The 14,441-nt window shown below is 41.8% G+C and overlaps 1 protein-coding gene across 2 annotated transcripts in view; it reads right to left on the reverse strand.

Annotated features, from left to right (window-relative positions):
* Positions 1 to 3,147: 3,147 nt before the first annotated feature.
* EPSTI1 (epithelial stromal interaction 1) overlaps positions 3,148 to 14,441 on the reverse strand; it is a 128,070-nt gene continuing 116,776 nt past the window's right edge. For both annotated transcript variants that reach the window (XM_023551256.2, XM_023551257.2), the window contains one exon: positions 3,148 to 3,681. In XM_023551256.2, coding sequence (XP_023407024.2) covers positions 3,673 to 3,681 — 9 coding nt within the window. In that variant the 3' untranslated portion in view covers positions 3,148 to 3,672. The remainder of the gene's footprint in view (positions 3,682 to 14,441) is intronic.

Genomic DNA, 14,441 nt, shown 5'->3' on the forward strand with positions numbered 1-14,441 from the left:
ATATGGGAAAAGCAAAATGGCAGGATCCCTTAGGCAGCTCCTCTTGCTTCTGTTCTGGCCACTGTCACCTACACAGGGAAGATGTTTACAACCCACACAGAGTCTAGACAATTTCAGCCATGAAGTCACAATTTTCCATACCTGCACAATGGTTTTTTTTTTTTTAATGAAATCAGACACCTGAACAAAATCTTTGTTTGGGAGAAAATAGCTCTTTCTTTTACAGGAGCCCCTGGTTACACACTGAAAAAGAGTAGAAGTGATGAATTTCAAGCCTTGACATGAAGACCAGAACAAAAGGACTGAGAGGTGGCTGGGCTGGCAGGTGCAATGTTGAGGTGGCTGCATGCCATGGCAGTGAAGTGCCTGCATACAGCCGGACATTCATAATCAGCTGGGCAGTGTTTCCAACACAGGCTGAGTGATTTCATTTTCCCCATATAAGGCAACGACAAGGATTTCAAATGGCCCAAGCATTTCCTATTAGTGTCGACAGCATTAATACAGCTTCAGCTGGCCAAGTGGGTGGAAGCAAGAGTATCTGCATTATTTACTCCAGAAACTGCCTGAGCACCATCTGTTCTCATGGCGACCCTTTCTACACTGCACCCTCACCCTTGCCCTGCTTCTGTGAGTCCTCCAGTCACATGCCTTGGCCCAAGACCCTGAAGTCCCCGTGTTTCCCTGAATACAGAGATTAGGAAAGTTTGTTTCAACAGAGCAACTGGTAACACAGAACACCTCTTAATACTGCAAGGTTATAATTACTTGTGATTCACTTCTCCAACCTTCATTCTAAGACTGAATGTGATATTCACCCTATATTACATGGAGTTGTTGTTAGGTGCTGTCAAGTCGGTTCCAAATCTTAGCGATCCTATGTACAACAGAACAAAACACTGCCTGTTCCTGCACCATCCTCACAATTGTTATGCTTGAGCCTATTGTTGCAGCTACTATGTCAATCCTTCTCATTAAGGATTTTTATGGATTGAATTATGTCCCCCCAAAAATGTGTATATTAACTTGGTTAGGCCCTGATTCCCAGTATTGTATGGTTGTCCTCCATTTTGCGATTATACTTTTATGTTGACCGGATTAGGGTACGATTGTAACGCCACCCTCACCCAGGTCACCTCCCTGATCCAAGGTTAAGGAAGTTTCCCTGGGGTGTGGCCTGCACCAACTTTTCTCTCTCTCTCCGTCTCTCTCTCTCTCGAGAGAGAGAGACGGAGAGAGAGAGAAAAGGAAAGGGAAGCAAGGAGAGAGAGAGAGAGAAAGCCTTTCCTTGGAGCTGATGCACTGAATTCAGATTTGTAACCTACTAGCCTGTGAGAGAATAAATTTCTTTTTGTTAAAGCCATCCACTTGTGGTATTTCTGTTATAGCAGTACTGGATGACTAAGACAAGGATCTTCCTCTTTTTTGCTGACCCTCTGCTTTACCAAGCACGATGTCCTTCTCCAGGGAACTGGTTCCTCCTGATAACATGTCCAAAATATGCGAGACGAAGTCTCACCATCCTTGCTTCTAAGGAGCATTCTGGCAGGTCTTCCTCCAAGGCAGATTTGTTCATTCTTCTGGCAGTCCATGGTATATTCAATATTCGTCACCAACACCACAACTTAAAAGCATCAGTTCTTAGGTCTTCCTTATTCATTGTCCAGCTTTCGCATGCATACGAGGCAATTGAAAACACCATGGCCTGGGTCAGGTGCACCTTAGCCCTTAAAATGACATCTTTTCTTTTTAACACTTCAAAGAAGTCTTTTGCAGCAGATTTGCCCAGTGCAATGGTATATCTGATTTCTTGACTGCTGCTTCCATGAGTGTTGACTGTAAACATCCAAGTAAAACGGAATCCTTGACAACTTCAATCTTTTCTCCATTTATCATGATGTTGTTTATGGTCCAGTTGTTAGGATTTTTGTTTTCTTTATGTTGAGGTGTAATCCATACTGAAGGCTATGGTCTTTGATCTTCATCAGTAAGTGCTTCAAGTCCTCTTCACTTTCAGCAAGCAAGGTTGTGTCATCTGCATAACACAGGTTGTTAATGAGTCTTCCTCCAATGCTGATGCCCCGTTCTTCTTCATATAGTCCAGCTTCTCCGATTATTTGCTCAGCGTACAGATTGAGTAAGTATGATGAAAAGATACAACCCTGACACACACCTTTCCTGACTTACAGCCATACAGTATCCCCTTGTTCTGTTTAAATGACTTCCTCTTGATCTCTGTACAGGTTCCTCATGAATACAATTAAGTGTTCTGGAATTCCCATTTTTCACAATGTTATCCATAATTTGTTATGATCCACACAGTTGAATGCCTTTGCATAGCCAATAAAGCACAGGTAAACATAAAGGGAGGCTAGGTTATACAGCATGGAAAACCAATACTCTTGTACTCCGGGGTGTATAAACTGGGTAAAGGCCACAAAAGTTGAATAGAAAAGTCTACTGAATTAACAAGAAGTAGGTTGTTTTGTTGGTCTGTGCCATGGAGTCATTTCTGATGCACAGTGACCCTACAGGACAGAGTAGAACTGCCCCATAGGACTTCCTAGGCTGAAATCTTTATGGAAACAGACAGCCACATCTTTCTCCCACAGAGCCGCTGGTAGGTTCAAACTGTCGACCTTTCAGTTAGCAGCCGAGCACTTTCACCATTGTGTCACCAGGGAGAGCAAGTTTCAAAAACCCCTACAAAGCATGTATGATGACTCCATCTGGGTCTAGCTGATTTTTATGGAAACATTGGCCTTTCAGGAAATAAACCGTCACACTCTGAAAATCAGAGAACAGTATTAACAAGTGAATCAAGACCAAATCAAGATCCAATAGAGGCTACAGTTGGACATATGGATTGTAAAAGAAAATATTAAAACAAGGGACCACTCAAGAGAGAAAGGAGTCCTTGGGTAGTGCTCCATTGTTAATCAAAAGGTTGGAGGTTCAAGTTCACTCAGAGGCATCCTGGAGGAAAGGCCTGATGATCTACTTCTGAAAAATCAGTATGGAAAACCCTATGGAGTGCAGCTGTACTCTGCCATGTGTGAGGTCGTCATGAGTCACAGCTGATTCACAGCAACTGGTTTTCAAGAGAGAAAAACCGAAGAAATTTTAATTAAAAATAAGAACAAACCGTTTATACAGAAATAGCTCAAAATTTATTGATAAATTTGGTTAAAAGAATAGATATGAAACTATTTTCCTTTTGCTCACATACAGACATAAGAAAATAGGAATTAAAAATCTGTAAGGCCCCAAAGCTCCCCCAAACCTGATCTGAGAAGTAGGCAAGAATTATCTGCTTAGAGAGACCAGCCTGCTGCACCCAGGGCTCTCAGTGACCTGAAAGTATCAAAAGATTCCCTCTTCCCTATTACACGAACATTATTGTAATTGCATTGCCAAGAAGAGGTAAAGCCAGTTAGAAATATAATGTAACATTTCGCTGGCATTGAAGGTTAAACATGAGTTCAGTCACCAGCTCCTGCAAACTGCACAAATAACGACAGGCAGAAACCAGCCGTACCCGACTGCTGAGACGAGCAGGTGGACAGTTGAAGTCAACGTAAAAAGTGAGGCTGAACAAAGTCATATTTATAAAAAGCATCTCTTGAGGGTTTTCAAGTTGGATGACGAAGGCCAGGTGGAAGTAAATATTTCTTAAAAATCCTGGGAAGAAAAAGAAAACAAAAATTACCACAAGCAGTAAAACAAAATTCAAAGCCTTTGTGGTTCAAAATGACGTTGCTTCAAAGGACACTCTTACGACATCAGCCTTAAGCATCCATTTTTAATGATTTAAAACCCCAGCGAAATGATTTAATTTCCTAGTCCTATTGCATTTGAGTCACTAAATAGTCTCCGTCAACCATGAAATGGCCTATTGAGTGACGTCTCATCAGCTGTGTTCTTAGAGATAGACTAACATGGGTCACAACTAATGGTATTCACGAATATTGTCACCCACCTCCATACTTCCAGCAACAACATGAACACAATGGGGAGCACAGCTATTTAAATGGAAATGTATCGAATGGCCTTGCACTGTGTTATGCCGTGGGAAGGTGATTTCTAAAGAAAGGAGATAGGCTAAACAAGTCCATCCTCCATGTGGAAAGGGTCAAGCAATCCCCAGCAAGCCTCCCACAATGCTGGGCCAAGCTATATTTGGTTGTAGCTATATTGCTGTCCTAGCTAAAAATCTGGACCCCAGAGGTCACAGCCAACACCTATATGCCTTTGAGGACTCAGAATTTAAGAGTTCCCACAGCATCCTAAAGGCCCGGGTCTTACTGGTGTCAAGACAAGGTCATTTAAAGTGATTGTTTAAATACCCCAACCCAGGTGCATCACGAAAACTAATAGAGAACACTAGAAAACCAAGATGCATTTATTAAAAATATAAAATTTTTTAAATTATCAAAGAATAAGACACTAAACAATATGAAAAAAATGTGACTTAAATACAGGAAGGTATTTTGTAAAAGATCAATCCAATTTGTCTAGCCAACATACACTTACAGGGGCCCAGTACTTAAGTATCCTATGACATTTCAAGAAACAAAAACCTCCATCACAGTCCGTAACCTTGCGGGGTTTAATTCATGCTGTCACTGGTATGAGGAAGAAGACCAGTTGTAAGAAAGATAAAAAGCACTGTGGTGACAGGGGAAAAGAGGGACTCATTGCTTAGGGGACACTGAGCTTCAGTTACCTGTAATGGAAAAATTTGGAAATAGACAACGGTGATGGTTGCACAACATGATGAATGTAATTCATGTCACTGAATTGTAAGTCTAAAAAATGATGAAATGGCAAATGCTTCGTTATGTATATATTTACCACAATAAAAATTTTTTTTTAATTGACTTAAAGGTTTCGTAAATCCTATTTGGTTGCAGGGTAGGACAGATGTCCAATATTTGAGGGTGCAAGTGACATCAGAGGGAGTTCTTGGAGAATGGATACCATTTGATGGGTAGAAATTGATGATGGATAGATCATTAAGCATTAGTAGGTAGAAAAACGGAAACCTTGGTGGCATGGTGGTTACGAGCTATGGCTGCTAACCAAAAGGTTGGCAGTTCGGATCCCCCAGGCACTCCTTGGAAACCCTATGGGGCAATTCTACTCTAAACTATAGAGTCGCTATGAGTTGAAATGGACTCAATGGCATTGGGTTTTTTTCTTTAAGTAGAAAAACAAGAGTCATGTTCAAAAAGTGTTGGAGGCTCCAGTGTGGCTCAAGCACAGGGTAAATATAGCAAAACTTCAGACTGAATTCCATTTATAGAAAGCCTTGATTGGCAGCCTGAGGGGGGTCTGGATTTCTCTCAGCATGCATGTTGTGGAGTCACTGAAGGCTTCTAATATGAGCTGGCTGTCACTCTGACAGCAGGATGCAGAGGAAATTGGAGGGAGGAAAAGTCTAGAGTGGGTAGATCAGTTAGAAGTCTTCCGTGACAGTCCAAGTGAAACAGAACCAGGGCCTGAAGTATGGGAAGCCGTGAGAACACAGCAGAGAGCACAGAGCTGACAGCTGTTCAAAGGTACAGTCTGCAGCCTGCGGATTGGCAGCATCAGCATTGCCTGAGCTTGTTAGAAATGGAGACTCTTGAGCTCTACCCACCCAGATGGAATCAGAATCTGCATTTTAACAAGCTCCCCAGGTGCTTCTCTGCATATTAAAATGGAACCGCTCATCTATAGGATTTAGAAGCTGACAAGATCTGCAGATGGGGGGCGGGGGTGGACGGGGGACAGCAAGCTGACTCTGCCCTGGGGAAACGGTGATGATAATAAAGTGGCTTAAACAACCATGCCCAGTCAAGGCTGACTATTTAGGCAAGAGTGAGACCCCAGGGAGGAATACCCACTGGGCAACATGGCCTCCAATATGCTGGATCTTGTTATCTGTACTAGATCCCTGGGTGGTGTAAGCCATCTGCACTCAACTACTAACCTAAAGGTCGGTGGCTTGAACTCACCCGGTGATGCCATGGAAGAAAGGCCTGGCAATCTGCTTCTGTGAAGATTACAGCCAAGAAAACTATGGAACACAGTTCTACTCTGTAACCCCTGGGTCGCCATGAGTGGGAATGGACTCAATGGCAATAGGTACTGTTTTCTGGCTGGATGAGGAGTGTGCCCTCCTCATCCCTAGGTAGGCAGCTGATGCCATAGAAAGCCAGGGCTCTGAGTCAGACAGACCTGAGCTCACATCCCTCATCCACTACATAATAGAAGTCTGATCTTGCAAAAGCATCATTCTAAGAAAAAATGCCTGGCACGCAATAAGCACTTAAATAAATGTTATTTCTTTCCTCTTCTAAAATGTGTATTTTCCCAGGCCTATAGGTTTATAATTTTATATTTATGCACTAATGACCACTGCTAGACAAAGCACCACTGAAAGGAATATACAAAAGTATTCTTATTTTTTCAGTATCTATAAAAGCTAAAAACTGAACATTGCATGCAACATAGGCTTAAGTTTACTACCAAAATGTTGTACTAGATATAAGGTTTGACGTTATTGCCTTCCTTCTTGATTTTTTTTTTCCTTTTCTTGGCTTTCATCATACTTTTATCATGTTTTCTGCCCTCCTCCTTCTTGTCTTGTCTGTCTTTGGCTTTTTACAGGTCCCCATATTTCCTCCAAGCCTCCTCCGTGAGTAACTCAGTCCTGAAACATAGCTCTTCTCTCTCATTCTTTGGGAGAGCTCAATTCTCATCTATCAGTCTCTAAATAAATGATGTCAGAATCCCATCACCAGCTTTGACCTTTCCCTGGAGCTCAGGTCCCATATCTCAAAATGCTTAATGGGCAATTCTACCTGTAAGTCATCAAAAACTCATCTCCTTTCCCCACAAAGCACGTCTTCCTCACTTGCCTCAATGGTATCATCCTTCTTCCAAATGGAAACCATAGACAGTGCTAACATATATGGGTGACAGGATGAGGCCAGTTGCCTTCCTTCCTAATGTGCCCTGAATTTCCTTCTTTTCCATGCACATGGTTAGCCCTGTAGACGTGGCTTTTATTGTTCCACCTGAGTATGTCAGCCTGTTCCTCTTTTATATCTTGCACAACACTACTGGATTAATCTTCCTAAAGTGCAGCTCTTGTGTTACCTTGGCTCAAAAGTCCTCAATGGTTCTTGCCTGCAAATATACTTTGAATAATCAGCACTGGGTTTTCTGGGTGAATCACGTATTACTACATCACATGGCTACATGAAGATCTACTGACTTCCTCTGCTCTTGTTATTTCCATTCTAGTACTGGTTGCTTGCAGTAATGAGCTCTATTTACAGAGATCTTTATCTGAGTCTTTGGTTGTTTTGTTTTGGGGATTGAAACCCTGGTGGCATACTGGTTAAGAGCTATAGCTGCTAACCAAAAGGTCAGCAGTTCAAATCCATCAGGAGCTCCCTGGAAACCCTATAGGGCAGTTCTACTCTAAATTATAGGGTTGCTATGAGTCAGAATCCACTTGAAGGCAAAGGTTTTTTTTTTTTCCATTGGGATTGCAGAGCCCTGGTGGCACAGTAGTTAACAGCTAGGCTGCTTACAGAAAGGTCAGCAGTTTGAATCCACCAGTTGGTCCTTGGAAATGGTACAGCGCAATTTCTACTCTGTCCTACAGGGTCACTATGAATCAGAATTGACTCGATGACAATGGGTTTTGGTTTGGGTTTTTTGATATCAGAATTGCAGGAGCCCTGGTGGTGCACATGTTAAGTATTTGGCTGCTAACCAAAAGGCTGGCAGTTCAAACTCACCCAGTGGCTCTGTGGAAGAGACACTGTTTATCGGCTCCCATAAAGATGACAGTCTAGAAAACCCTTTGGGGCAGTTCTACTCTGTCACATGGGGTCCCTATGAGTTGTAATCAACCCAATGGCATCTTCCCTAGCAATTTTGCTGTTGTTCCTTTTTTTACAGGAGTTTTAATTAATTTTTTTTATGTTTTAAAAACAGCTTGTAAAGCAAGTAATACATGCTTGCTGTAATAAGTGAAGTAATAATGAAGAGTTATTAAAAACTCAACCCCCAACTGTAATCTTTGCATCACTCTCCCCTGACTCCTCCACCCTTAAAAAATAATGTTAACAGTCTGCTATATACCCATCCACTTTCTCCTTGCTTATACATGCATAATGCGGTGCGCTTATACATGCATAATGCGGTGCACTTATACAAATAAACTGTTTTTATTTCACTGAAATGAATTATACTGTACATATTATTGTAGGGGTTTTTCATTTGATAGTATATCATGAACCGAGGCCACTCCTGAAGTCCACATTTCAGCCAAAGATTAGACCAGCCTATAAAACAAGCACTAACACGTGTGAAGAAGTGCTTCTTGGTTCAATCAGGTATAGGAGACCTAACGGGCAACCCCAGCCCAAAAGCAAAGACAAGATAGCAGCAAGAGATAGGAAACCTGGATGAACGGACGCGGAGAACCTGGGGTGTTAAGTGACAAAGGAAGAGTGCTGACACATTGCAGGGATTGCAACCAATGTCACAAAAGAATTTGTGTACAACGTTTTGAATGAGAAACTAATTTGTGCTGTAAACTTTCACCTAAAACATAATTTAAAAAAAAATCATAAGCATTTCTATAGACCAGTCTAAAGTTTTTTTTCTGATAGACATATATCTATATCTATATATAATGGTATTTAAGTACATATTACAGAAATATATACATATAAATTATATATATGTATACTTTTATATAAAAATAATCATACCATGCGTTTTTTTTCTGTTGCCTAAATGTGTGTTTTCTCTAATCAGTTTTGGTACACCTTTTCAATCTAGAGACAGAGCTTAAAATAATTTTCTTCTATTACTGAATAATTGTTTTGTTTCTCATATTCCTTTTCACCTGAAACACTTATTACTCAGTTAAGGCCTCGTAGCTTTATGCTCAAGGTGTCTTATTTTTTCTTTCATGATTTTCATCTTCCTTGCATATTCGCTTTGTGCTTTGAGATATTTCCTCCATTGGATAATCCAGGCCACTAATTTGGATCCTTAGTGATCATTGATTCCTTCAATTCACCTCCTGAATATTTTTCATTCAAATACTTCACTTTAAGGCAAGGAGATCTGGGTATGTTCTACCCTTGAGTCTACTCAAAGTTTCTTTAATTGCTGTCATTCCCATTGTTGCCATTTCCTGCAATACCTCTTTCTTTAGGGGTTAGAGCTGTGTGTTCTGCCTATCGCTCTGCTCTGCATGCCGAATTCTCTTCCATGTGTTATTTTCCTTTGTCTAATTACTGGGCTCACATCTAATCTCTGGGGTACCTTCACTGGCAACAATCCCATAGTGGTGGAAGATGCGGCAAGGCATCAAATGCAGCCTCTCCCATCCCCAGTCTCCTCCTGCTCTCCCAGCCTTGGCTCTCTGGGGCCAGGAAGGCTAGATTCAAGCATCCAGAACAATATGAACCTCCATGCCAAGGGTCCACAAACTTCTGCAAAGCCAAGTTTTTCCCTGGACCCATCACCATCCCATCTTCGTGCCAGAGCTTTCCAACACTGATCTCCAGGTTCTCATCTAACCCAGCGGAGAGTGAGTCCTGCACTAACAATACTGTGGGGGCTCTGAGGACCTGAAGCCTCAGTGGTGCCCTCCAGGCACCCCAGGTCCTGCCTGCCTTAGGGCCCTGGGCAGGCAGATGGGTTGGAGGGAGGAGTGGGGGGAAGCTGGAATGTGTGTATGCCACCACCTTCTCTTTGATTCATCTTACCATTTTTATGCTTTAAAAGTCCTTTTCCATCCCAAGGTCAGAAAAGTATTCACCCAGATTTACTTCTACTTTTCTATCACTTCCTTTCACGTTTTACTCCTTAATCAACCTAGAATATATCTGGGTACATAACATGGGGTGGGATCTACACATTTTATCTTAAATCGCTAATCAGTTGTTCCATCACCAAATATTAAGTAACTTTTCTAGTCCCACTCATTTGTTATACTATCTTTATAATCTACTAAATTCTTACATATACTAGAATCTGATTTCTGTTACCTCTAGCCTTTTCATTTTACCCAATGCTTTCCCACCAATATTAACTGCGTTTTTGCTGAACCTAAAAATGCCAAATTGGTTCTCATTATGATCGATCATTACACTGTACGTTCAACATCGACAACAAAAAATCTTTTCAAAAACAATTCAAATTTAACACTAACATCCTTAAATGTAAAATCTATTTTTACTTAATTTCTAAAATAAGTTGACAGTCAATCTTCCTTAAATAAATGCAGAAAAATCTGCTTTATATGATCTCTATTCTAAGGTAAAGGAGCCCTGGTAGTGCAATGGCTAAGCACTCAGTTGCTAACTGAAAGGCTGGCAGTTCAAACCCACCCAGCAGCTCTGCAGGAGAAAAGACCTGGAGATCTGCTTCCATAAAGATTACAGCCTAGAAAGCCCTATGGGCAGTTTAACTCCGTCACATGGGGTCATTACAAGTTGAAATCAACTCAAGGGCACTTAACAACACAACAATTTTAAAGTAAATCTGTATTTATTTTGAAAATAACTTGCAGGCCTTCTTCATATATTCTAGATTCTAACCTTTTGTCCATTTGTTATTTGCAAAACATATCCTGGAAAAAAGTTTAGTTTTGGCTTCTCTTCTCACTTTGTGTGGTATTCTTTGATGAACAGATGTTTACAATTTTAATGTAGACATAGTTATCATTTTTTTCCTTTGTGGCTTATGCTTACAAAATCTTTCTCTAGCTCAATTTTATAGTCTCCTATTTTCTTCTAACATTTATAAAGTCTTCATTTTTATTTATAAGCTATAACCCACCTGGAGAAGCCCTGGTGGCACAGTGGTTAAAGCGCTCAAATGCAAAACAAAAGTAAACCCAAACCAAACCCGCTGCTGTCGAGTTGATTCCGACTCATAGTGACCGTATACACAGGACAGAGTGGAACTGCCCCCAGGGTTTACAAGGCTGTAAATCTTTACAGAAGCAGAAGGCCACATTGGTTCAAACCACCGACCTTCCGGTTAGCAGCCAGCTGCTTTAACCACGGTGCCACTATGGCTCCCTCTCTTAGACATAGTTTTTTTAAATTTGGTATCTGATCATTTTAGGGTGACAAATTATGTTGGTCTTTGTTGTTTTCGTGATGTGCAATCATAGCCACTTGCTTCCTTGTGCACGCAGTAAGTCTAGTCAGTAACACTTAGAATACATCAGTGAACAAAATAGTCAAAGGACCCTGCCTTTATAGTATATACATCACTGCAGTGTGGGACTAAGTAAACAGCATTGCTGTTGTTGTTGTTAGGTGCTGTCAAGTAAATTTTTGACTCATAGGAACTCCACGTGACAGAGCAGAACTGCCCCACAGGGTTTCCTAGGCTGTAATCTTTATAGAAGCAGGTCACCAGGTCTTTCTCCTGTGGAGCTGCTAGATGGGCTCGAACTGCCAACCTTTTGGTTAGCAGTCAAGCACTTAACCATTGCACTACCAGGGCCTCTCAAGTAAAGAGTAAACAAAATATGTAAGGAAATTATGTTAGAAAAGTATGTTAGAAGTTGAAGAGTGCTATGGAAAAAAGAAGTGGAGCCTGGAAAGGGGAGTGCCAGAGCTGGTGGTGAGGACAAGGACAAGGTGGTAGGACTGAACAGAATGGCCAAGGTAACGTCCTTGAGGTAGTGGGATCTAAGAAAATACTTGAAGGAGAACAAAATATGGGGATATTTTGGAGAAGCTGTAGAGAGAGCACCCAGTGCAAAGGCCCTAAGGTGCCTGAGGCTCTCAGAGAACAGCAAGGAAGCTAGCGTGGCTAGAGAGGGGTGAGCAAGGGAGCAGTAGTAGGAGAGAGTCAGAAAGGTAAGGTAGGGGTCCAGATTCCCTAGCACCTGGTAGGCCACTGTGAAGAATTTGGCTTTTACTCCAAGTGAATGTGGAAGCCATTGGAGGGTTGTGAGCAGAGGAGTGACAAGACTGATTTTTGTCACTATTGTGTTGAGAACAAACTCTAGGTGGGTAAGTGTGGAAGCTGGAAAATCACTCAGGAGGTAATTGTAATAGTAATAGTGGGGAAGGTGGTGAGAAGGTGTTGGACTAGAAATATTCTGAAGGTAGAATGAAGGTAGAATCAAGAGGATTTGCTAACAGGTGAGCTATGGGGGATGTGAGAGAGGGGTGTGCCATTAAGGGAAGCAGCCAAAAGTCCAGATAGAGCATTACGGTGAGGAGGGTTAAAGGGTACGCTACATTAAGTGAAGGCTGAAATGGCCTATAAGACATCAAGTGAGATATTATGTAGACAACTGGATATACAAGCCTTCAGTCTGGAGGAAGAGGTTCAGACTGGAAATAGAAATTTGGGAGTAAAAAGCACACAGATGGTACTTGATTTCATGAGGATACATGAGGCACTACACCAAGGTAGCACACATGCATAGTTAAGAAGGTAGTCCAAGATGGATCCGTGAGGCACTCCAGTGTCGAGGAGGACACACAGGATTCAGCAAGCGGGAAGGAAAGTGAGGGGCCATTGAGGTAGGTGGAAACCCAGGGGAAGACAGTGTTCTAGAAGCCAAGTAAAGATCTCTGGCTTTAAAACGGAGAAAGTGATTCACCGCAACAAATGATGCTGGTAAGTCAAAAAGATGAAGGGTGATTTTGCAATGTGGAGATTGTGAGTGACCCTGAACAGAGCAGTTTTGCTGGGATGGTAGGGTCTGAAACCTGATTAGAACAGGTTTAAAAGAAAAAGGGAAAAAATAAAGTCAGCAAGCATAGCTGCCTCTTAAAGTTTGGTTTTAAAGGGAAGCAAAGAAATAGGTCAGTAGCAAGAGGGAAAGGTGGTATCAATAGAATTTTTGGGTTAGTATAAATTAGTATGTTCATGGGAATTTTCTAGTTGAGACAAAATATTTGACAACTCAGGAGAGAAGGGAAGGGGTATTGTCAGAGCCAATACTCCAGCAGGTGGGCAGAGAGAATTTAATACCCAAGGAAAAGCAGGTATAGAGGAACAGATGTCTACCTACAGGTGGACGGATGTGAAGGTAGAAGCCAGAGGAAGTTCAGCCCTTTCATTATGGTTTCTTTCAAGTAAGGGAAGCATGGATGACCACCTTGGACTTAGGATATGCCTGACCTACTACGGAAACTTGACTCAATCATTCTCACTGTTGTGTTATGACGAAAGGCTGTGTCTCCATTTTATCTGGGAGGGATCTAAGAAGAGATTATATGACTCACTTACATAAGGCCCACAGACAGTCCATGTTAAGTCAAATTCCCTATTCCTCATTTCCTTCTCACCTGCCCACGGTGATATCCATTAACTCTCACCACTATTTTCTCCTCAATCCCAGGCATTTTTCTAGGTACTTTCTAAATCTCAGGAGCTGCATTAGGTGAAGGAGAAAAATGCACAGCAAGCTTGCAAGTCCTAACTGAAATCTGAATTCCAGTCACGTTCCGCTACTGATACATTACGTGAACTTAGACATTTTAAGTTCACAAAGTCCCATTTTCTATGTGTATCCTACTGACATAATTCTTATGAATAAGTCAATAATTTGAAAATTGTAATACATGATGCAAACATCTTATGTTTTAATTCTTTATTCTCTCCTCCATGTTGTCCCTATTCTTAATGCCTTACCCACTGCTGTCAAGTAGATTCTGACTTATAGCGACCCTATAGGACAGAGTAGAACTGCCCCATAGGGTTTCCGAGACTGTAAATCTTTACCAGAGCAAGCTGCCACATCTTTCTCCTGAGGGGTGACTGGTGAGTTCGAATTGCCAACATTTAGGTTAGCAGCCGAGCTCTTTAACCACTGTGCCACCAGGGCTCCTTCATAACGCCACAGTGATATAAGTATACAATTATAGACAACTATGGAATCCCTGGGTAGTGCAAATGGCTGACATACTTGCTTTTAACATAAAGGTTGGAGTTTAGAGTCCATCCAGAGATGCCTCAGAAGAAAGGCCTGGTGACCTACTTCTGAAAAATCAGCCAATGAGGAACAGGAGAATAGTGGGGTGCAGATCTCACATTCTCATAAAAAGACCAGACTTAATGGTCTGACTGAGACTAGAGGGACCTGGACCTTCTGGTAGCCCAAGACTGGAACCATTCCCGAAGCCAACTCTTCAGACAGGGATTGGACTGGACTATAAAATAGAAATTGATACTGGTGAGGAGTGACCTTCTTGGCTCAAGTAGATACATGAGACCATGTGGGCAGCTCCTGTTTGGAGGGGAGATGAGAAGGAAGAGGGGGCAGAAGCTGGGTGAATGGACGCAGGGAATGCAGGGTGGAGAGGAGGCATGTGCTGTCTCATTAGGGGGAAAGCAGTTAGAAGTACATAGCAAGATGTGTATAAGTTTTTGTATGAGAGACTGAC

The sequence above is a fragment of the Loxodonta africana genome, chromosome 17 (genome assembly GCF_030014295.1).
Source record: "Loxodonta africana isolate mLoxAfr1 chromosome 17, mLoxAfr1.hap2, whole genome shotgun sequence".
Taxonomy (NCBI): domain Eukaryota; kingdom Metazoa; phylum Chordata; class Mammalia; order Proboscidea; family Elephantidae; genus Loxodonta; species Loxodonta africana.